Source organism: Elephas maximus, chromosome 4 (assembly GCF_024166365.1).
Source record: "Elephas maximus indicus isolate mEleMax1 chromosome 4, mEleMax1 primary haplotype, whole genome shotgun sequence".
Classification (NCBI taxonomy): Eukaryota; Metazoa; Chordata; class Mammalia; order Proboscidea; family Elephantidae; genus Elephas; species Elephas maximus.
In genome coordinates this window covers 73,162,127-73,187,283 of record NC_064822.1, presented here as the reverse complement: position 1 = coordinate 73,187,283, position 25,157 = coordinate 73,162,127, and the positions used below count along the sequence as shown (strand labels likewise).

Sequence of the window (25,157 nt, the reverse complement as noted above, 5' to 3'; positions counted from 1 at the left end):
GGTTCCAAATATGGGAGAGAGTGATTTAGGCTGCTTATAGCTATTTTCTAAATTCTAAGACAAGACTAGGAATTTTTTTCAACTGAAAGCGACTAACTCATAGAAAATATTAGAGTACACATGTAAATAATTTTAACTTGGGTGTTTGAGTTTTTAAGCACAGAGAAATAAAAAAAATGATGGGACTTGTTCCATCTTTATTTTAGAAGAAAAATACTGTTTTTATAAAGTAAAATTTCCATCCTTTCAAGAAGTGTCTATCAAGTACTTGATTTTGAGAATATTGCTGCTAAAAATATTAAGACCTTGTTTTTCATTTTCTCAACTCTACAGAACCTATCAAATATGACACTTGCCTGTTAGGCTGGATAGACTTAAACTGAGAGCCTGAACCATCCTCCAGGCCCCTTACCCAAGCTTGAAGACATAGTTACTTGAGTTATCTTAGACTAACTCCTGTGAATGAGTTTTCTGACAAAGCTCACTTTTATTTGAAAGACATACACAGTTAAACCAGCGCCATCAAAGAAACACTTTTGGGCACCTGCTGGGCCAGGTACAATGCTCCGAGAATATACAACAGTAAATAGATATGGTCCCTTCCCAGAGAGCTTGTGTAAAACTAGGTTAGGGTTAGAATTATGTAATGTTTTTCTACACTTTCCCTATTACCTTTTTCACATCATCCCCCTCCCAACATGGAGATGTTTAAAAATATGGAAAAGTATAATGGCTTAAACTATTGATGGATTTAAGAAAATCAGAAAAGAGCAACAAAATATGGGTGCCAAAAACCTGAAAGGGTTGATACATGGAGACAGCATTGAGTAATGAAGGACATCAGTTGTGGGTAGAGCAAGAAATTCAGGATTTGGCTCATTTCTCGAAGCAGTTGCTAAATTGCCCAGCTTGCTAGCAGTAAATTTTTATAATTGACTTGAGGGTTGAGTGAAGGTGTTCTTCATGCATGGGGGTACGCCACTCTCTAAAAAAGCACAGATTTGCAGGCGTTTATTACTTGTGATCAGGAAATTAGGTAGTACAGTAACAGTGAAAACACAGCACTTAAGGGTGCTCAGATTGCCTTGAGCAAGTCAAGGTTTACAGCTGTAATGCAATGTGAATGGAAGAGAAAGCCGAGGGTGCTCCAGATGAGAAATGCCAAGGTTTTGGAGAGGGGTCAAAGCTAAACTTCCACTATGTGGATGGAACTGAAAGAGAAGAGACCGACAAAGCTTGCTCATCTTCCTTTTTTAATTTTCAGTTCTTGTTTATGATTTCCTCCTTCTACCACAGCTCTTTGTGGCTACTTATTTAATCAGCCATGCTTCCTCATTTCCCTACAAGCCTCACTAGAGGTGAGGGTCATAGAGAAGATATGAGAAGGGGAGGGTGTAGGGCCAGGCTATGGCATTTGTGGTCCAGCTCTACTTGGAAGGAGGGGAAGGGAGGTTTCTACGAATCCTGCCCCTAATTATCAAATTGTGGACAATTGGCTTCATTAGTAATTAGATTGTTATTTGATGCCCTGAGTCTACTGACAAAGTATTCTGTACCCGCCTGTGTTTATTAACATCATTACTTCCACTTAACCATTTCTAAATGGCTATGACTTTACTCAGAAGTAAAATGAACAAATCAGAGGCTTACCTACCCAGGATCATTCCTTTAAGGGTCATAATCAGTATTAGCTTCTAAGCCTGACCAAGTCCCAGCCTATCACCCAGCCCCAGTGGATGAGGCTGCTGTGTTACTCTAGTATTAAACTCACTTATTTAATAAACAATCTTTGCATAAAAAAAAAATAAACAAAATATTGAATCAATAAAACCAAATAAACAGATAAAACCAAAAACCAAACCTGTTGCCATCAAGTCGATTTCAGCTCCTAGAGATCTTACAGGACAGAGTAGAACTGCCCCCTAGGGTTTCCAAGGCTGTAAGCTTTACAGGAGCAGCCTGCCACATCTTTCTCCCATAGAGCTGCCAGTGGGTTCAGACCACCCAACTTCCACTTAGCAGCCGAGTGCTTTATAAGGCCAACAGATAACCTTATACAGGTAGTCTTCGATTTACGACATATTTGAGTTATGATGAACCACACTTAATACCATACATTGCTCTTTTTTTTTGTACATTTTATCATTAGTCATATGTACTACATACAAAGTGGTAGTAAATAATTTGCTGATGGTATCATTCTCATCCCAGCCTCCAAAGACAAAGATCAGATTTATAAAGATGCTGATAATAAAAGGCAATAATAATGAAAACTAAAAAAAAAAAAAAGAGAACCGACAGACAGATGATAGTGTCGGAACAGAGGCCCATTGTAAGTCGGGGACTACCTGTATAAATATTTAATCTGAACTTTCCAGCCTTCTAACCACTATAAACTCCATATGTCCAAAACTAAATTCACATTCCCTCCCAGACCTATTCCCCATCTGCTTCTTCTCTTAATAAATTATGTAACATGCATCTACTGAGTCTCAGCCTAGAACCTGAGAGTCCCTTCAGCCTCCTCTCACCTCTTCGATGACCTGCTCATAAAGTTTGTCTTTAACCTGAGCATTTGTGAAATAGTTTCTTGGACAAAGAAAAAAAAAAAAACACAGTTTTCCTTTCTCTCTGTTCATTCCTAAACCTGTCTTCCTTTCACTGTACCAAGTACTAAGGAAACAGTCCCTGGCCTCAAGTAAGTCATAGCCACCGCAAGGGGCAGACATGTGAGTTAAAGTGCAATGTGATAAAGCATAAAGTAGAGGTATATGCAAGGTACACTGAGCTTTTAGAGAAAGCCAACCCGTACAAAAGAGTGCTGCTTCCTGAGTCTTAAATAGGAATTTTGAGGTTGCTGGGTGGTTAACAAAAGAGAAAATCTCAGTCAAAGGAAACAGTATATGCAAAGTCAGAGGTGTTGACGTGGCAAGTTGGAGAGTTGTATGTAATGGTTTCTGGATTATAAAGTGCATGGGATGGTGGTATTGAAGCTACACAGTCAGATAGAAACCAGGTATGACGGCCAAGAGGGTAAGTTGAGATTTATTTATTTGTAAGAAATTAAAACCAATTTTAATTGATTTTTAGTAGGCAAGTTAGCAAACCAATTTTGCTTTTGGGAAGGTCACTGTGGCAGAGTATAAAGAATGGATTAAAGGTTAGAGGCACCTTTAAAAAGACCCGTTCTGTAGTTTAGGCAAGGTATGATATCTAAGCTAGCATAGAAATATAGAGATAACGAGGTAGAGACTGGTGGGAGATGATGAGTAGAGACTGATGGGGTATTTAGGAGGTCTTGGTTGATTAAATATGAGTTATAAGGGAGAGAGGGGAGTCGGGATAGACTCAGGTTTCAGACTGAGAGAGATCATGGAGATAGAAAGCAGAAGGTGGAGGATGAGTTGGGCGGGGATGAGTTTTGTTTTGGATATTTTCAAATTTTAGTGCATATGGAATCATCCAGATGGTGTTATCAAGTATGCATTTGGTATACAAGATAAAGAGGATCCTATGGGGGAGAATGAGGAAAAGAGGCAAGCAAAGAAGGAGACTCAGGAGAGTGGTGTCCCACACGCCATGAGGAAAAGGGTTTTAAGAATGAGGAAGTGGATACCAGAGTCAAATGCTTTCTCAAAGTCATGTGCCCTCAAGACTCAAGGATTTCATTAGGGACCTAGGCAAGAGCAGTGCTGGTGGCATGGTGGGGATGGACACCAGGCTGCAACAGGCTGAGTGAGGAAGATGAGGAAGTGTAGTGTGTGAGAGCACTGCTCTCCTCAGAAAGGGAGACCTGTAACTGTACCAATCGTGTTCACTGCTCTATCAACAGCATCCAGCATAGACCCTCATAGAGCATACCAGTTGTCATGGAGACACCTCTGACTCATGGTGACCCCATGTGTGTCAGCATAGAGCTTTGCTTCATAGGGTTTTCAGTGGCTTATTTTTCAGAAGTAGATTGCCAGGCTTTTCTTCCAAGGCACCTTTGGGTGGACTTGAACCTTCAACCTTTTGGTCAGCAGCCAAGCGCATTAACCGTTTGCACCACCCAGAGATTCCTGATACAGCATAGACACTTCATAAAATTTGTTAGAAATTCATGGAGGAAGTGAGAGATTCAGGCAACAGCTAAATCTGGTCACAGAATATAGAGAGGGCTTTTGTAGTTGGTTTGTTTTTAGCTGTGACACAGTGGAGAATGTTAATGTGCTGAAGGGGAAAGAGCCACCACAGAGGGAGAGAGAGAGAAAAACTTTAAGGTACAGTAACAATAATACATAGGATGGAAGAAAATTCCTAAAGGAGGCAACAAGAGTGGGACCCAGAGGGGATTGAGATAGGCAAGAATGGAGAGATGAGACTCAGTGCAGAAGTCATATGGATGAAATCATAAAATGATCTAGAAGTTGAGGGGTTCACAGATAATAGTTTCTATTTTTTCTGCTAAATAGGAATCTAATGTCACATGTGGAGAATTAAGCAGAATAGATAGGATAAGGAGCCTATGAGAATGGTGATGCTTTGGCTCAATTGCTGAAAGGAATGGAAGAAGTTGCTGACCAGGTGTGCAAACCCTGTGTTTGACTAAGAGTGGGGAGAGCTCTAACTCTGGCCTGGCCCAGAATCCCACCCTCTAAGGATGAAGCACTTCAGCCCACCCCTATGAGGCTATAACTATGCTCCCAGCTTCGGCCTGGTTCTGTGAGCTGTGGGCTTGTCCCCCTTGATCTGGTTTTTCGCTACTTGTAACAAGAATAAACTATATAAACTATAGAGACAGGCTTCCCAATCTGAATAGAATGAAAATCTTTAAAAGACAACATGATGGAATTATCAGTTACATGGGGAAAATGTGTTGGCAACTCAGTTAGTGTTCTGTCATTACTCTCTCTTCTTTTCTTCCAGAAATCCACTATGCAACTGTGTACTGGATGAGTTCTGAAAAGACAATGCAAGTCAAAGATGTACTGGACAAGAAAGGGGATGCCTATGGCTATTACAATGACTCTGTGCTAACTACAGGCTGGGGCGTCCTGGAGATCAAAGCGGGGTATGGTTCTCAGGCCCTGAGCAATGATATCATCATGTTTGCAGCCGGCTATTTGGAGGGTTACCTCACTGCCCCGTAAGTACCCTTGTCAAGGTCGAACAACTGCCATGAAAGTTCTGTCCCACTCTTTGCTCCAAAAGTGCTTCTTGTCTTCCTGGTATTGTACATTAGAACTGACAAGTAGCTGAGGTCCTTCTTATGTGATAGAAACATTATCAGAAACACATTAACACCTATAATCCATACTTGTCTAGAAAGAACAAAGCCTCAGTTGTAGCATTCTTCAGTTCTCATGACATTTACCTTTTTAAATCTTTCCTTCTCATGAGACTATTTTAAAGGACAGCCAAGCCATTTCATCGTCCTAGTCATTTATGGTCTATTTGAAAGCAAATGAGAAGTGCAGTGACTCCTTGAGAACAAAAAAAAAAAAAAAAAAGATGATTAATTAAAAATAAAATATAAGAACATTTATTTTCAACAGTTTTGAAACAATACTGCCAAGTTGGCAAAGAGATTTTAAACTGAAATTTTAATGAGGTTGATATTAAGATTCCTTCCAGCCCTGTTGTTGCTTGACTCTGGTGTTCTTCCCTTGTCTTACAAAAATAACAAGCAATTGTTATTTGCAATAATAATGTAATCAGGATTCAACCTTTTCTGGGAACAGCTCTTTAAGGAAAATAAAGTTGCGACTCGTTTAATCAAGCCTCATCTCTCCTTGAAATAAAAAGTGTCTTGATGACTTGCCTTTCTTTTATTCTCTGTGACCTAGATTGTTGAGTGCAGTTGAACCGAACCTTATTTTAGGCTGTGACTGTCTTGGTCAAATTAAGTGGAGTGCCAATCTTAATCTACTTGTGAGGACTGGAGATTATATCCGATGTTGAATGACTAGTTATTGGGTACTGGTTGCTCTTTTTTTATTTAAACTATGAACTCGTTTTTTATTTTTCTACCCAATTTTTGTTGTCCTACCATTCAAGTCCCCTTAAAAACATGCTATTTGGAGATATATAAAACTCTATAAACTGAACAAAATGTTTAAAACATGCTTAAAACTGTATTATATAGGTGAAGTCTAAACATATTCTCCCTTTCAAACCTACTCCTTCTGTATTCACTGCGTTCTGATTGCATTATTTAAATTAAGTTGCAGGTTTCAAGAAAGAATTCTGCCCTAAGTTGTATGAATATACATAGGTTAGATGAACTCAAGAGTGAAGTATGTCACTATTAAGGCTATTAAGGGAAACTATGCAATTTGAGGAGCCCTGGTGGTGCAGCGGCTAAACAGCTCGGCTGCTGACCAAAATGTCAGCAGTTCTGAGGATAAAGCCCAGTCTTTGAATATTTCTGTTGGTAACTAAAAATATATATATATATATATATTTTTTTTTTTTTAATCACTGTTAGAGAGAGCTCAGAAAGTCTGACTGAGAGAGTTTCTTACAAAGGTGGCCATTCCGATATTCTTGTTTCAGAAAAAAAGAAGTTTTAGGATCTCATAGCAGCACTTTAGGGATGGCTGTATCATTGTACCTTTATGCCTAACACAAAGCATTGATATATCCTTGAGTACCTCTATCCGTTTACCAAATAAATACATAGAATAAGAAGCTGTTCTATTCATAACTTTATTTATACTTCTGGGTTAAAGTAAAAAATGACTGGCTTAAATATTTTTTTAAACCTCCTATTCAGTAAATATTTTCTTATTTACATTGTCTTTTATGCCATGTACTTTCCAAAAAAACGAAATTCCAGCAACTGAACCTGTATTCCTTCCAGACAGTAGGGCAAATGATCAGGAGTGAGGGAGAGATGGGCCTAGTAATCTCAGTCTGATACTGGATTCTTAAGGAAAAATTCCTGGCCACATCTCTGCTGCAGAAGACAACCTCGAAGGAGTGCTTTAAGAACAAGGAGTCCAAGAGAGGAAGGCACCCAAGTGGGCCAGAGTAGTCAGAGGTGGCTTTGTGGCCGATGTGGGTTTTGGGTCTGGTGCTTGATAGATGAGAACCATCTGGCTTGTCTGGGAGGAGGCATGGAGTCATTCTGGGCAGAAGGTAGCAGAATGGAGTACTTAAAAAAGGCACTGAGTCTGAAACTAGTAAGTTGCATTTATAGCAAAAAACAGTAGAGTTGCAATGGAGCAAGCAGAGGCCAACAGAATTTTAAAAGCAAATGGAGACCGAGTTGTGGAAGACTTGGGGTGGGGGGCACAGGGGAAGATTAACCAGTAAGCAAGCTACACACGAGCTTACTTGTGTTTACTTACTAATCTGTAGTGCACAATTTCACATGGGTTTCAAAGTGGTGGAAAACAGGCAAAATTGTGCGCTACAGATTAGTAAGTGAAGTAAGCCTGTGCGTAACTGTTTATTGGGTAATCCACTGACCCATTCAGAGTTTATCATTCCATTCTTCAAGTATATTGCACTGTGATGTTTCTTGAATTTGAAAGAGGATCTCTCTGCTCATCTCTGTCTAGTATTTGTGGCGGTGGTAGCTCTTCCTACCTCCTCAAGGATGAGTCTCCCATATAATGGGTACCAAGAGTCTGAGAGGGTGTCTGCTCTGCAGAACCTTTGCTATTTCTCACTGAGCAGTTGAAAATCTTTGGTGAGCAGGAAAATGCATGATAATAGAACTGAAGTTGGGGGTAGAAGAAGAGAGGTTGATATTTACTCTGACATACTTGAGGTCACCAGGAGTCTGGAGCTGACTCGACAGCAGCTGGTTTTTAGAAAAAGGAGAAGAAAAAGGACTCTTTTTAGAAGGGTCTTTCCCATAAGTTACTTTTCAGGCTCTTATTCTAATCACATTATCAAAAAGTCAAATACAGTAGGGGAATTTCCAAATCAATTTGCATTTAATGGACTAGCTCTAAGCTAGTACTAGTGGGGTGTGACCCAGCATGCTTAGAACACTGATAAGTTATTAACTGGCATTTTTGCCAGTTAATAACTTACCAGTGACACCATCCAAGGCAATGGGTTAGGGAAGAGGGGAGAGATTCCATTGGTTCCGTTCCTCTTCTCCTGAAAAGGTTGAGGAGACTAAGGCTCACTACAAATTCTGATGTAAAAAGAGTTTTGAAGGAGGGAAGTATGCTGAATGGAGTAGAGAATCTGGCCTCACAAGTGGTGAGAGCAGGAAAGAGCAGGGAGATAGAACAGAGGAAGTGCTGAAAGAATTCATAGGGTTGCGATTCTCAGCCCTAAGACACCACCAGGACTGCTGCAATCAACATCCCAGCTGCACAGCCCACCATACACCATCTCGACTGAGTGAGAGGCAGGATGGCTCCCTCTCAGCAAAGGTGTCCAGCATTCTCTGAAGCAAAGCATAAGAGCTTAAAATGTCAGCCATCTGGAAGCTGTGACTATAGCTGCAAACCAGTAGTGGAGACAGAATACAAATCACAGGCTAGGCTTTTTTTCAGCTACATATGGGCAACTGTCTGAGCTGCAATGGCATTTTCAGACACAAACATCATTTTATCAACTTAAAACATACTCCTGGAGACTGTTATTTAAGGATGCTTTGCAAGGTATGATACCACATACCAACATACAGCATCGGAATAAGGGCATTTGAACCTGGGCTAGCAAGAATTCATACCAGAGGCCAAAAGAAAGAGCCTTTTCTTATTTTCCTCTCAGCTTGCAAAGTTGCTCAGGCAGCTGCCAAGAAGAGTGGAAAGTTTAGAGCCACCACTTTTTCCCACACCACCACAGCTAAAATGGAGTTGCGTTCTTTATATTCTCTTAAACCATGAGGGAGGAGTAGGGTGAAGGGGTGGATACTATGTGATGAACAAGTGAGATACTCAGATGATTTTACCACCTTGGGAGATAAAAAATCCATCAATGTTCATGGATTTCATTTTTGTTAATTCACCTACTTACTAAGATTTTCTTGTAGCCCCATGTAACTTTCTTAACCCTCTTGCCCATTTTACAACCTAGGAATGTTTCCTCAAGGATCTGGAAACCTTCTCTTTGAAATGCAATCAAGGAAGAGAGCACCCCTATCTCCCAGTTTCCTAGGAGGATAGGAGCACAACCTCAGCTGGCCCTTGGTTCCAAGTTGCAAATTCACCTTTGGTTTAAAGATGTGAGAAATTTATTTTTTCTTTGGGTAAAGGCAATTAGCAAACACTGGTGGCTATCCCAATTACCAGGTGAATTTTGGATGCGCTATGTTTTTTTGGATGTATGACACTACCACCCTTCTGTCAGTTTGTCATACTGTGATGACTTGTGTTGCTGCAATGCTGGAAGCTATGCCACTGGTATTTCAAATACCAGGAGGGTCACCCATTATGGACAGGTTTCAGCAAAGCTTCCAGACTAAGACAGACTAGGAAGAAAGGCCTGTTGATCTACTTCCAAAAATTAGCCAATGAAAGAAAACCCTATGGGTCACAAAATATTGTCTGAGATTTCCATTTGCTTACTTCCGATGCATCATTGGGAGAGACCAATTGCTGGAAAAGGACATCATGTTCAGTGAAGTGGAGGGCCATCCTCAATGAGATGGATTGACACATTGGCTGCAACAATGGTCTCAAACATACCATTAATCATGAAGATGGCACAAGACTGGGAAATATTTTGTTCTGTTATACATGGGGTCACCATGAGTCAGAGTCAACTTGACAGCAACTAACAATAATATGCAGGACAACGGTGCTGTCAAGTCCTCTTGCTTGAGATCTAGTCATTATTTATCTTGAAAACATGTATTAAAATGGTTGCATCTGCCTGGCTATATGAAAAGATGAAATTCTTTTCTGTTTTGCAATCTCTTTAGAGAACTGCCTGTGATGTGTATCACATTCTGGTTTAATGCCTATTCAGTAATAAAACTTATCCTTCTCTTCTCTTCTTGTAGAAAGTTTGTCTGGGGGGGGCAGGAGATTTTGTTTTTAATTATTCTTCCCCCACTATGTACAGAGTGCGAAAAATTTGAGTCGCCTGAGGCACACATTTGCAGCTCAATTTGAATGAGATAATGCTCTCCCTTCTTGTTTCAACTCTCATACCATAAACAAGTGTCCTTTTCATGGACTAATTAGTGCCAGGTTTTTCACATTTTTGTGCTTTTTGTTGATTTTGCTGTTTAAATAGCCCCCAAGTTTAGTGCTTAATTACTGTCTAGTGTTCCTAAGCACAAGAAGGCTGTGATGTGCTTTATGGTAAAAATATGTGTGTTAGATAAGCTTGTTGTGATTGAACAATGTTATTTTGTGATCCATAGGGTTTTCATTGGTTGATTTTTGTCTTAGTCTGGAAGCTCTACTGAAGGCTGTTCAACATCACAGCAACATGAAAGCCTCTGTTGACAGATGTTTGGTGGCAGCTCATGAGGTGCATTTGTCAGTTTTGAACTCAGGTTTACCATATGGAAGATGAGAATACTAACACTAGACCACCACTGCCTCCGTTAGAACTTTTTAGAACCATGACTCTTGAGAGCCAAATGCTGCCTCTCCTTTCTCCACCTATTGAAATATTGCTCATCCTCCAAGACCCATTTCAAATCCTGCCTTGTTGATGAAGTTTTTTCTGATTCCTTTTCCACTGGAATAGGGCTCTATCTTGAATCATTGTCTAGGTATACAATCCCCTCTCCCCTTCACCTCCTGTCAGTGCCTTAAAGGTAGGGTCCCTATCTTATTCATCTTTATATACCCCAGGCATCTGGCATAGTTCTTCACCCCTGCCTGCCTGTTGCCGTTGAGTTGATTCCAACTCATAGCAACCCTATAGGACAGAGTAGAACTGCCCCACAGAGTTTCCAAGGAGCAGCTGTTGAATTCGAACTGCTGACCTTTTGGTTAGCAGCTGTAGCTCTTAACTACTGCATCACCAGGGCTCCTCCAGTTACTTAATTACATGTTTATGAGGTTTAATTGAATCCTGTTGTCTCGATTCCATTAGTGATGAGTCAGAAGTATGAGGTACATATTTCCATGTAATGTATTGATACTGTTCTAGTATTAGCCTTGGCCAAATTATAGCTTCTTCCTTTGTTTTGAGTTGGCTCCATAAGAGTTGCAAATTCAAAGTCTCTGAGGTCTTACTGATGATGTGAAAGCTGATAAGTAGTCATGGATTTTTAATAAAATGAGGCATGAAACCTTTCTGGAAAGGATGGTGATGAGGGTGTGAGGACTTGATCTGCTCTAGTTTTCAATGAAGTGGCCAGTCTCTTTTGCATGGAGGCAGCTGCTAAAACTGCCTCCCCTGGAATTACCCAGGATGAGTGAGTCAATTTAACACAATGAACACTTGTTAAGCTACCTTGTGCCAGGCTGAGGGGGGAAGGGATGGGTAAGCAGAGATAGAGAAGAGTTCTCCTTTCCAATAACTTTTAATATGTTGGCAAAACAGTTGCTAAGACTACAATGACAAGCAGAACCACAGAACAAGTAGAGGAAGTAGTCAGAGGTGATGCCTCTTTTGTGTGTTTGGGCTACCACCAAGAAACACTTTAAGAGTCTCCTCCACAGCCCCAATTTGCTTCTTCTGATGTTAGAACCTGAATGTGCTTCCAGGTTTAGGCTGTGGGAAGAGCAAAGTATGACACAGCCCTACCATCAAAAACAAAAGTCCAAAGACCCGTCAGTTGATAATTATTTGAGACTTAATAGGAACTTCAAAATGCTGCTGCCACTGCTGTTGATGATGATGATAACTAACATTTATATAGCATTTACGATGTGCCAGACATTGTTCAAAGCCTTTTATATGTGTCAAATCATTTAATTCACAACAACAGTGTGAGGTATGTACCATGATTATACCCATACAATTGATGTGAAAACTCAGGTGTAGAGAGGTTAATTAACTAGATGTAAATCACAAAGATAGAAGGAGCCAGGATTGAAAACCAAGCTGTCTAGCTCTAGACTTTGCGTACACACACACGCACTCTAACGCACACAAAATGGACTGATCACCATGGAAGATGCTAAAGAAGTCTAATATGGCCTCTGACCTAGGAAGTCAAAACAATTAGAAAAGAGTTGGAGAAAGCCTATGACAATTGCTAAATGACGTGGTATTGATATAGTGCAAAAAAATTCAGAAAAATGTATGTGTATATGTGTCTTCATGATTCTGAGCCATGAATGGGTGTGAGATGTAAAGGTGAGGCAAGTCTCGGCTGACTTAGAAGGAAACTGATTTAATGCACCACGGGACCTGCAACTAAATCTAACACATCCATGAAGTGGACAGTAATGTTATCTTTATTTTACAGATGAGAATTCAGAAGAGTGGTGAAGTTAGGAACTTTGCTTACAGTCATATAGCCTAGAGGTAGTGGAAATACGAGCTTTGAACTCTGAGTTCAAAGCCCGTGTTCTTAACTGCTACACTACATTGCTCCACCACACAAAAGTGTAGACTCCCAGGCCCAGTGATTGGAGACAGAGGGCTTCATCTTGAGGAGACTCCATATGAGTTACATTTCACTCACCTGGAGTATGAGACCGGGGTGGAGTGTCCCTTTGTTGTCCCTGCTAGCTTTATTGCTGTTCTCTCCCACAGTTATAGAGGTGAAAGGAAAGGGCAAGTGATCACACTGGTGGAAAAAATATGGCAGCACAACAGATATGTAAACAAAAGTTAAATCCAGAAGATTCTATTTTTTAAAAATATATACAAATAATTTGAAGGAAAAACTCATGAAAGGAATTTTATTGAATCAAGGGCAATAAAATATTTCAAAGGGTTTGGTATCACTTACCTAAATGGCAATAAAACTCTATTCTCATTTTACCAGATTCATTTCTGGAAACTGCTAGATAGAAATCCAAAGTCCCAAAGTACAGTCAAATTCTTGGTTTTGGAATCTGAGTCACCTCTTGCCACCAGTGCTGACTTCTCTGGTCATTAAAAAGCATCAAATAAAGCAAAAACAAGGACTTTAGATAAACTTTCAGTCCAAAGCCCAGTGGTTCAGCGTTTGGCTGCTAACCAGAAGGTGGGCAGTTCAAATCCACCAGCAACTCCTTGGAAACCCTATGGGACAGTTCTACTCTGTCCTGTAGGGTCTCTATGAGTTGGAATCAACTCAATGGCAACGAGTTTCAGCCCAAAGGGTACAGGGAGCTCACAATTTAATGTATCCGCTCAGCTCCAAACTTACAACAACGATAACATATGTAGAAAGAGGACAATCATTGTAATACAGCTGTGTCCAAAAATGAAAGTAAACACCTATTTGAAACAGAAATGGAACATGAAATAAAGTGATGAGCAGAGCCAAAGGATGAGTCTCCTAGGTCCTAAGCCTGTAGCAGACAGAGACAGCCACGGGTTCATCTCCTGATGGTAGGGCCTCAGTGCTCTAAGAGAGCAGAGTAGAGGCTGGAGGACAGAAGAAAACTGGCTGCTTTTAACTGTAAAAGAAGAGGCCAAAGAATAACTTCGGTTGATGTGCTTCCTGATTGACAAGAAATCATCAGCTTGGATAGGGGGCAACCAAGAAACAAATCATCTACATGCCAGCTCAGTTACAGATATATCTGCAATTTTCCATAGGACAGAAATTTAAAAAACCCACTGTAAGACCTAATTCTTGTAAGACTCCCTGGTTCTCAGGGAGTCATATGGAGGCACTTAGACACAGAAGAATGAGATATGAGAGAGAACATAAAGCAGTAAATACACATATAAACAAAAATGCCTGTACACCAAAGTTCCAAAATCCACAAAGAAATTAATACTAAGAAAGACAGCAAAATCAAGTCATATTCTCACGGATTGAATTGTGTCCCCCAAAATAGTCTCAACTTGCTTAGTCCATGATTCAGTATTGTGTGAGTGTCCACCATTTTGTCATCTGATGTGATTTTACTATGTGCTATAAATCCTACCTCTATGATGTCAGTGAGGTGGGATTAGCAGCAGTTATGCTAATAAGGCAGGACTCAATCTACAAGATTAGATTGTGTTTTAAGTCAATCTCTTTGGAGATATAAAAAAGCGAAGTGAGCAGAGACAGGGGGACCTCATTATCACCAAGGAAGAAAAACCAGCAGTGTGCTCGTCTTTTGGATCCAGGTCCCCGCACTAAGAAGCTCTGAGAACAGAGGAAGATTGATGACAAGGAACTTCCCCCAGAGCTGACAGAGAAAGAAAGCCTTCCCCTGGAGCTAGCACCATGAAATTGGACTTCTAGCGTACTAGCCCGTGAGAGAATAAAATTCTGTTTGTTGAAGCCATCCACTTGTGGTATTTCTGTTATAGCAGTACTAGACAACTAAGACACGTATAATGAATACAATCCAGATGAAATTAATGTTATGCAATGGTTTAACAAAGACTTTAAATATACTTTGAGTGCTCAAAGTTATAAGTGAAGGAAAAAATATGAAACAAACTGGAAGAAATAAGAAGGCTGATGATATTTAAGAAGAACCCATTAGAAATATTTTAATTTTTTTTAAAAACCAAAAAAACCAAACCCATTGTCTTCGAGTTGATTCCGACTCATAGCAACCCTATAGGTCAGAGCAGAACTGCCCATAGAGTTTCCAAGGCATGCCTGGTAGACTTGAACTGCCCACATTTCGGTTAGCAGACATCACTCTTAACCACTGCACCACCAAGATTTCCAATTATTTTAAAGTCGCTTTTAAAGTGAAGTATCCAAAATAGTTAATATTTTGATGGAAAATGGAAATTAAAACAATGAGAAACCATTTTACACTCATCATCAAATTGTCAAAAGTAAGAAATCTAACAATACTAAGTGTTGGTGAGGCTTTGGAGCAAGGGGAAGTCTAACATGCAGCTGGTGGGAATGTAAATTGGCACAACCACAGTGGAGAACAATTTACCAATATGTGGTAATTTTGTAGATATATAGAATATTCACCCCAGCAATTCTAATTTTAGATATATGTCCTAGAAGAACATGCAGAATTGTAAAAGGAAGTATTTAAAACAATGTCTGAAGTTGTATTATGATAGCGAAAAATTAAAAACCAATCCAATGCTCATCATGGGGGGAATACATACATAAATTGTTATATAGTCATTGTAAGAAGTATTGAATGGCAGTTGAAAAGAATAAATCTAAGATAAAGATATTAACATAGATACTTCTCAAAACATGGTATGTTAAGAGAAATAAACAAGTTAAAGAATATTAGATAAGTATGATTTTACTTGTATTTAGTTATGAAATATCAGAGATAATGTTATATAATATTTCTATATGTTGGGAATATTTCTCAATTTTAAATTGTGTGTTTGGTTAACAAAAATAGTAGAGAAGGTTTGCAATAGGGAATATTCTAGTTAGCCAACAGACTGGGTAATTTACTTTGATGGTGAAATCCAAGAAGAAAAATAGGAATGTAACAATTTTCATCTACCGTTTCAGACACATGTATGACCACTTCACAAACCTCTACCCACAGCTGATTAAGAAGCCTTCCATCGTGGATAAAGTGCAGGATTTTATAGAGTATGTATAACAGCTTTTCTTTTCTCATTGTTATCAATGCTGAATAAATACACTGAATCTGTGACTTCAAACAGCAATTTTTCCTCTTGTTAAGGAGATGCTAACTCTTTAGCAGGACTCTGTTAGTATGGTACAGCATTTTTGGTAAGGCATGAAAACTGATTGCAGACAATATGTCCTTAAATTTTGGCTTTTTCAGACATCTGATTGAGTATTACATTATCGTTAACACAGCTGGAGGAGACACATATCGTAAGGCAGGCAAAGTTAAGTCCCTGGATCCCTTACAAATGGGGGCACCTCTCCTTCTTTCTGGGATCCCGCCTCCTCCTTTGAGGTGTTTCCTTGTCATGGGCTTGGTGACTAAGCCTAGCTGAGGTATTTGCTAATATCTAAAGTCATAATTCTTAACACTGTCTGAGAATATTTCTATTTGAATAAAGTATTTCTGAAGGCTAACAATCCTACAATACTCAGAAAAATTGTTTTATATTTGTGGAATGGCAAGTTATAAGGTTAATTTGGGGATAGGAGGGCTCTTGGTTTGAACATCCAAATCATACCCTGAGCAACCTTTTCACAGAATGCTAAGGTCCTACAGAATATAGGTCAAAAACCACTGGGCTAGATCCCATGAAGCAATGACATTGTATTAGTCTAAGACTGAGCTAGAGATAGTCTGGGCAAATCAGAAATAGCTCTCAGTATACAAAATTAGATTAAATCCTCCCCTATAAAGTACAGAGAATTGAAGGAACCAAATGAAGACACTAGTAAAAAAAAAAAAAAAAAGACAGAGGCATTGAGGTGTTATTAGTGGCAACTGAAATGGATTAACAATAGCTATGAAAATAACCTGTAAGAAAAATTTAAACATATAAAGCCCCTGTCCTTAGGAGTTTTATGTTTTTGCTGTTCTTTAACTTTACCATGCACACATACAAAAATAATCAATTAATCTTTATTGGCTTAATGAGGCATTATGATTTTATATGAAATGTATTTGGGTGGGTTATCCTTGACTTTCTTATGTCTCAGTATCACCCCAAACCCATTGCTGTTAAGTCTATTCCGACTCATAGTGACCCTAGACGACAGAGTAGAACTGCCCCATAGGGTTTCCAAGGAGCAGCGGGTGGATTTGAACTGCCAACTTTTATGGTTAGTGGTCATAGCTCTTAACCATTACACCACCAGGGTTTCCCTCAGTATTGCAGGTAAGTATATATCACACCTGTGTTTTGCTTCCGGTTAGAGCATGGAGGAAGCTATACAAGAAGAGTCATGGTCCCAGGGAGAAATTAACAATCCCTTAGGATGTGCCCTGAAATCTTTTCAAGTGACTGGAATGTTATAAAATCTAGAACTGAGTTTATGCTAGCATATATGTCTGAGTAGAAAATCTCTAAATGCCTGGGTTTGGTTTACCTTTGAATGAGCAATCACGGAGACCTCTAACGCAAATCTACTCTCTCTTTCAGGAAGCAAGATCAGTGGACCCGGAAAAATGTCAAAGATTTTAAGGATGATCCATTTTGGAGACATACTGGCTATGTTATGGCACAAATGGATGGATTATATATGGGAGCATTGAAGAGGGCTCAATTAGAAGGGAAAAAGGTAAGATTTCTGAGGAGCTGCTTAGAATTTATGTGGTATGACAGGAATATTAAAATTTCTCTTTAAGGCTAGAGGATATAAACTCATTGCAGACAAATGCAATCTTATCTATCATATTTCTAGCATCTAACTCACTGACGAAATTCAAGCTCAACATACGTTCTAAAAACAAACTTGTTTCTGTGTTTTCTCAGTCACTTTCATAATACTGTGCACTGGAGTAGGTTAAAAGGCCTATGAATGTATTGACTTTTTAACCAAGCTAGTATTTTAGACTATAAGTGTGGGAAGCCAAAAAGTCTAAGTGTGCAAGCTCTGTGCTTCCAACTCTACGCACACACACACCATAAGTTTTTGAAAGCTTCAGCTGATCACTAAAGACTCAGAGGTACCATTTGATATACTTAAAAGAATTATAAAGATTTTGTTTCCTGGGAGTATTAAAAAGTTCCTGATGTTGATAAATAAAGACTACAAAATACAAAAACAAAAAGTTCCGGAAATAGCCCCAAAATATAACTTGAATAATCTGATTTCCTTTATTTCTTCAATTTTTGATCAAGTAAATAAATAACCATAAGGTCAAAGTAATTGTTTAATTTGCTAATACATGAAATATATCAGTCATGGTGGCATAGTGATTAAGTGCCAGGGCTGCTAGCCAAAGAAAGGGTTAGCAGTTCGAATCCACCGGGTGCTCCTTGGAAACTCTATGGGGCAGTTCTACTCTGTCCTATACAGTCACTATGAGTCGGAATCAACTTGGCAGCAACGGATTTAGTTTTTTCTTTTATTATCAGTATATGAAAAGGAAAATATTGAAGGGAAAATATTTTTAAATTGTAGTATAACGTAAAAGCAAAATTTACTCTGTATGTAAGACAGACATATAAGACAAAGTGATTCAGATTGATTGAAATAAGAGTATGAATAAAGTGTACTGTTCTGTGCCGTCAAGTCGATTCGGAGTCATAGTGACCCTATATAATAGGGTAGAACTGCCCCATGGAGTTTTCTAGGCTGTAATCTTTACAGGAGGGGGCCCTGGTGGCTCAGTGATTAAGAGCTTAGCTGTTAACCAAAAGGTTGGCAGTTCAAATCCACCAGCTGCTCCTTGGCAATCCTATGAAACAGTTCTACTCTGTCCTATAGGGTCGCTATGAGTTGGAATCAGCTCAACAGGAATGGGTTTGGTTTTTTGGAATCTCTACAAGAAGGAGCACTAAGCACTCGGCTGAAAACCAAAAGGCCTTCGTTCAAATCCACCCAGCAACTCTGGGGGAGAAAAGATCTGGCAATCTACTCCTGTAAAGATTACAGCCTAAGAAACCCCATGGAGCAGTAGGGTTTCCAAGGAGCAGCTGGTGGATTTGAACTGCTGACTTTTTGGTTAGCAGCCTTAGCTCTTAACCACTATGCCACTATATAGATTTGTGTATCCTATAAATATAAAATATACTTTGTCAAGTGTACATGGAATAGTCTCAAAAATTTAACATATATTAGAGCACAAAACCTCTCAATAAATACATATTGAAATAAATGCTAAATCAATAACAAATCAGAAAACATAACACTCCAACACCTGAAAAATTAAAGCTATAACTTCTAGAAATGAAAAATTATATATGATAATTGAAGTTAGAAACCTACTGTACAAAAATAACAACAAATTAAAATCTTTTGAAGAGTCAATAAACAACTAAAGAAATTTTCTAGACTTTAGCCCAAGATGATGAAAAATATAAAATAGAAAAGGCACCTAAGAGGCACAGAGGTTAAGATTGATTTGCAGAAAATGGAAGAATGAATGGACAGGAGTCTTTATCTGAAAACAGCTGAGAATTTTCAGAATTTTTGAAATGCACCAATTCCCAGCTCTAGCAGGCCAAGGGAATCCCCATCAGTGTATATAAAAGGAAACCCACACCTGGACACATTGTAATGAAATCGGGGTGGTGGTGGGTGGAGGGGTGGAAGACTTAAGAGCAAATGGAAAGAAAAGCATTACCTGGAGGCTGATTTTTTAACAACAAAAGTGGAAGCCTGAGAGTACAAAAAAGGAAAGTTACATACCAGTATCATTCTAAAGTATAAATGCAAAAATACTGTATGAAATATTAGCAAACCAAATTCAGCAGCGTAAAATCAGATAGTATATCATAACCAAGATGGGGTTTATCCTAGGAATTCAACGTTGATTTATGGTTAGAAAATCAATTCATTAAGATACCACAGCAACACATTAAAGTAGAAAAAATATATACAAATATATAATTTCAACAGAGAAAAAAAGCATTTGCAAAATGTTAGCAACTCGACCGCAACGGGTTTGTTTGTTTTTTTGGTTTATGGAAAAAAAAAAGGATCCCTGGTGGCACAATGATCAAGCACTCAGCTGCTAATGAAAGGTTGGCAGTTTGAACCCACCAGCCACTCAGCAGGAGGAAGATGTGGCAGTCTGCTTCCATAAAGATTTCAGCCTTGGATACCCCATGAGATAGTTTTACTCTATCATAGAGGGTTGGTATGAGTTGGAATCTACTCTACGGCAATGGGTTTTTGTTTGTGATTTATGGAAAGAAAAAAAAGAAACTCCTAGAGAACAAAGAATAAAAGGAAATGCCCCTAATGTTATAATACATAGAGCAAACAATATATTTAATGGTGCAATGTTGAAAGCATTTCTGTATTAATTTAGATGCCAGTTTAACTGCTGTAACAAGGCCAAAATAACAGTGGTTTAAATAAATATGTTGATTTTTCTCTCACGTAACGATTTGAGTAGGAGCTTTCTACAGCCAATATGGCAGCTCCACAGTGGCATGGATCCTGTCTTCGACTACACAGGTGGCTACCTCAGAGCCCTCCACCTCATTCACATTCCAGCCAACAGTAACTGGTGAAATAGAATATGGAGGCCTCATTATTTTCATTTAAGGGATTGCTTCTATTAACATTCAATTGGCCAAAATACAGTCACATGGCCACATTTAGCTGAAAGGAAAAGTAAAAATGTATTCTTTAGCTGGATAGCCTTCTATCCAGCTCAAGATTCTATTACTATAGAAGAAAAAAAGAATGGATAGTGAGAGGCCAGCTGGAGATTTCCAAATAATTCCCTTTAAAATGGAGAAGAAAAGATGTCTACAGTGATAGCTTTTGTTCTACATTGTATTAGAAGTTCTAACCAGGGCAGTAAAACAAGAAAAATGATATAAAAGTAGTGAGGATTGGACAGAAGGAAACCAAACCATGATTATTAATAATTGATATTATTTGCTATGTAGAAAACCCTAAAGAATGTGCAGTTAAATTGTTGTAATTAAAAATAGAGGGCAAAATGGCAGTGCCAGAATAGTTTTTGAACCTCTCTAAATTGTTTCACTACAACAGACAGGGCAATTAGAAAAAAAATTTTTTAAATACTCAAAATCTTTCAAAATTCAGGGTACTCCCACAACAAACCCCAAAGTACATGTGAGTAGAGCCAAACTGCCTACCATAGCAAGATCCATGAAAGGTGAGCAGCTGTGAAGGAAAAGCTTTGGGAATAAAAATGGGATATTTATTGGTTCTGAGAGCAGGGACCATAGAAATGACCAACAAGTACACACTCCTCAAGGACCTTCACTCAAAGAGAAAGTGATCTGAGACCAATGTAAAACCAGGAAAAGCTTCACAGGCTCTACTTCCAGGGTTAAAAGAAACTGGGGGAAGACCAGTGAATTCTAGTGTACCGTAAGCACTCAAGGCACTCAAAAGTATTAAATGAATACTCCCTTCCATAAGGACAGAGCCCCATATTGGGTGAAAACTACTAGTAGGGACCATTTTTAAATACTTTTGGTTAAAAACAGATAAGGGAACCCATGAGTTCTGAAACTAGGAATGCTATTATGATCCGTTTTTGCTTCCTATGGAAATCTTATAAATGTACAGAAAAATCTGTCCTATTTAAACATAAGCCAAAAAAGGATTGTGGTCAAACTTCATAAAATATATTGAGAGAAAAAAAGAAGAGAATGATCTGAACAATGGCACAAATATATAACCACATGGGATCGTATTTAAAATGTAGATTCTGATTCAGTATATCTGAGGTGGAAATGCAAATTCTCAGCAGGAGGTCAAACTGGAAAAGAATTGGTTTGAAGCCCTGATAACCACAGAGAAATGAGAAAAGTAATGATGCTTCAAATTAGTCATAAGAAACTTAAAAAAAAAAGAAGTTATGAAAGAACAGCATAAATCAGAAGTAGAAACATTATGAAATAGTATAGCTAGGCAAGAGAAGTTTATGCAAAGAGAGCTTGTAGAACTTGGAAAAGAATTCGGAATAAAGAAAAAAGATCCAGAATTGAAGACTAAACTAGAAGAAACATAAGAATAGCCACCATAGAAATTATAGTAAGAGAAATGGAGGATGAGATTAAGAAAAAGTAAAAAACAAACAAAAAAACACAGAATTGAAGAAAATAAAATAGACAATTTATTGTACAAGAAAGCCAAAGCAGCCTGATGAAATAAATACTAAACTGTAATTTAAGAAAAATTCCCAAAAGAAAAAAAATGGTGCTATCTATTAAAAGTGCACTCTGTGTACCTGGGCAAATTGATCCAGAGCTGTCAGTATTGAGCTGTACTCTAGTAGAGTTATTGCAATGTATTTAATTTGGGCTATCCAGGCAAAAATACCAAATCTCTTATAAGAGGAAGACTATTGAACTGGCATCACATTTTTGACAATGATACTATCTGCTAGAAGACAATTAAGTAATATAATTATAATACCCAAGGAAAGAATGTGAGCTGAGGATATTGTAGCCAGCAAAGCTGACCTTCAAGTACAAAGATTGAGACAAATGTTGTGAACATGTATTCCTCAGGGAATATGGTTTCCAGGAGTCCCTGAGCCATACCGGAGACTGCAGCAAAATGGAAAATGTAGGCCCCATGGAAACTTATCAGAATATCCTACCAAATCTTGAACCCCATAGTAGAATAAAAGCTCTACAAAAAAATTTTAAAGATACCTAAATGGCAAAAGAAAGACTAGGGAGAGCAAAGAAAACAGACCACATAGTGAAGCATACAAAAAGCATCAATAAATGTAAAAGGGTTTAAATCACTTATTAAAAAGATTTTCAGATGGACTGACAAAGGAAAATCTCTCTACCCCAACAGATAATAGTACATATTATTATAAAGTCATTACAATTGCAAGAGTATGGTGTAGGCAAAAGAATATACAGACAGATCAATGGAACAGAATAGGAAATCCAAAGTAGGCCCCAGAACATATGGAAATTTAGTATATGATTCAGACATCATCTTAAAGCAAATGGGGAAAAAGGAAGTTTTTGATAAATGGTTTTGGGATGTCTAGATATGATGGAAAAATGTAATAGGGTGCATTCTTCACACTTAACACTAGGACATGTACTAAATGGATTAGGAATCTTAAAGCAAAAATAAAACCATATTAGTATTAGGAAAAACAAAGTGAATTTCTTTATAACCTGGTAGTGGCATAAAATTTCCCGCCTATGACTGAAAGTCTACAACCCAGATAAGTAAATCTAATTTTTAAAAAGCAAATTAATAAGATAACAAACTAGGGAAAAATTTGCAACTTTATATCAAAAAGTTTTGAAGTCCATAACATATAACAAAAATCTTATAAGAATTAAGAAGAAAAAAATGGGCAGAAAAATGGACAAAGAATGCAAAAAGACAGTTCACAGAAAAGTGATGCAAATGACTCTTAATCATATGAGTTCAACCGTGCTTATCAGATCAGAAATGCAAATTTAAACCACACTGAGAAACAATATCTCATTTATCAGTTTGGCAAAAATTCCAAAGTGTGACAGCATATCCTGTTGACAAGGCTGGAAGAAAAGAGGTGCTCTCCTAAAATACTGGTGGGAGTACAAAATGGTACAGCCCCTACGGAAGGAAATTTTGGCACTCTCTACCAAAATAGGAAACCCTGGTGGTGTAGTGGTTAAGTGCTACGGCTGCTAACTAAAGGGTCGGCAGTTCGAATCTGCCAGGCGCTCCTTGGAAACTCTATGGGGCAGTTCTACTCTGTCCTATGGGGTCGCTAGGAGTCGGAATCGACTTGACAGCACTGGGTTTTGGTTTTGGTCTACCAAAATAACATATTAATTTACCTTTTGGCCTAAGAATCTAGGACCCTTATAACAAAGATACACTGGCAAAATACAGTATAGCATTGAAGACAATTTGTAATGCCAAAAGATGGAAAACAGTCAAATATACACAGGACTGACTGAATAAATGAAATAGCTATAAAAAGGAATGAAGTAAATCTCTATATACTGTTATGGAGTACTCTCCATGATAAATTATTAGGTAGGAAAAGTAAGGTGAGGAACAGTGTGTACTGTGTGCTACCTTTTACAAAGGAAAGGTGGGATGAAGGGAGGGAAGGAGGGAGAAAAACAAGGAAAAAATAGAGAAAGAAGGGAAAGAGGGAGACAGAAAGGAAGGAATGAAGGAAACAGAGAAACGGACTGAGACAGAGATGGAGAGATTTGCTTCTTTTCAAGAAGAAACAACAATGAGAGAATAAACCAGAAATTAAAAAAAAAAAAACAAAGAAGGAGAAAAAAAAAAACAGTGGAAAGGACAGGGATGCAAGGTACATTTTTCGGAATGTATCTTGTTTTATAGGTTTGACTTTAGAACCATTAAATACTAAACATAGTTATAAAACAAAATTTAACCACAAAGAAAAAATGCAATTCCTAAAAATTGAAAGCAAACTAAAACAAATATACCTATCAAGTGATGGCATAACTCCATAAAGAGCAATTATATCAAAGGACATTACAACAGTTTTTTATCTGTACATCCTTAGTGGGATAAATCCTAAGGACAAGAATAACAGCAAAAAAAGAAAACTGTACTCAGTAATCTCACTTTAGTAATAATATTTGTATTGTTGTTTTGAAATTACATATAGAGGCAAAGAATTCGATGAATCAGTATAGTAGGATAAAGTAAATAAGTATGTTAAAAATCAGGGTTTTCAGCATCAGAAAAATCAATCAGTAAAGACTGTGTTTTTAAAACTTGGTTTGAAATATGAGTAGGAAAACGTGATCTATTTTTAACTTCCAAAAAATATATATATGTATATGTAGGCATGTATGTATTTCCTTGCTTTGTCCTCTGAGAAAGCCCAGAAGTAATGACAACCCAGTAACATGGAGTATTGCTTAGGAGAATATGACTACTTAAGGTAGGCAAGAATATCTTAAAAGACACAAAAGCACCAACCATAAATAACTGATAAATTCAGCTAATTAAAATGAGTAATTTCTTTCATAAAAAGACACCATACAGAGAGTGAAATGGTAAACTACAAACCAAGAAAATATTTGGAGCACACTTAACTAAAAAAAGATTTGTATCCAAAATACATAAAGAATATAAACAAGTTTTTTTTTTTTTAAATTAAAAATATCCATTGGAAAATAGGAAATGGGTAAAAAACATCAACAGGAATTTCACAGAAGCAGCAGCACAAATGACCATAAGCATGCAAAACAAAAAACTCAATTTCAGGGAAATGTATATTAAAACCTCAATGAGATTTATTACACAACAGAATTGGGAAGCCTCAACCACTGCTGGAGTAAATGAATTATTACAACCACTTTGGAAAAGGGATGGGCATTACTTAAAACATTTGAAGATAATGCACATTCTACAACCTAGCAATTCACCTCAGAGATTAGAGATACACATGTACAAGGATTCCACGTACATAAAAGTTCACAGCAACATTGCTTTTCTGTGGAGGAAAAACATCCCAAATGCTTATCACAGGTATGTTATAATACTGCATATTCATGCAATGGAGTACCATATGCAATGAAAATGAATGAATTGTTTTCATAGCTATCAATAGATAAATGTCAAAAAGATAATACTGAGCAGAAAAAATGAGTTACAA

The 25,157-nt window shown here is 38.0% G+C and overlaps 1 protein-coding gene across 2 annotated transcripts in view; it reads left to right on the top strand.

The window, feature by feature from the left end:
- PLBD1 (phospholipase B domain containing 1) overlaps nt 1–25,157 on the top strand; it is a 75,055-nt gene that overhangs the window by 7,394 nt on the left and 42,504 nt on the right. For both annotated transcript variants that reach the window (XR_007517132.1, XM_049882533.1), the window contains exons 2-4: nt 4,909–5,128; nt 15,464–15,547; nt 17,029–17,167. Coding sequence is in view for 1 of the 2 variants with exons in the window: in XM_049882533.1 (XP_049738490.1) it covers nt 4,909–5,128; nt 15,464–15,547; nt 17,029–17,167 (443 nt within the window). In the remaining variant the exon portion in view is untranslated. The remainder of the gene's footprint in view (nt 1–4,908; nt 5,129–15,463; nt 15,548–17,028; nt 17,168–25,157) is intronic.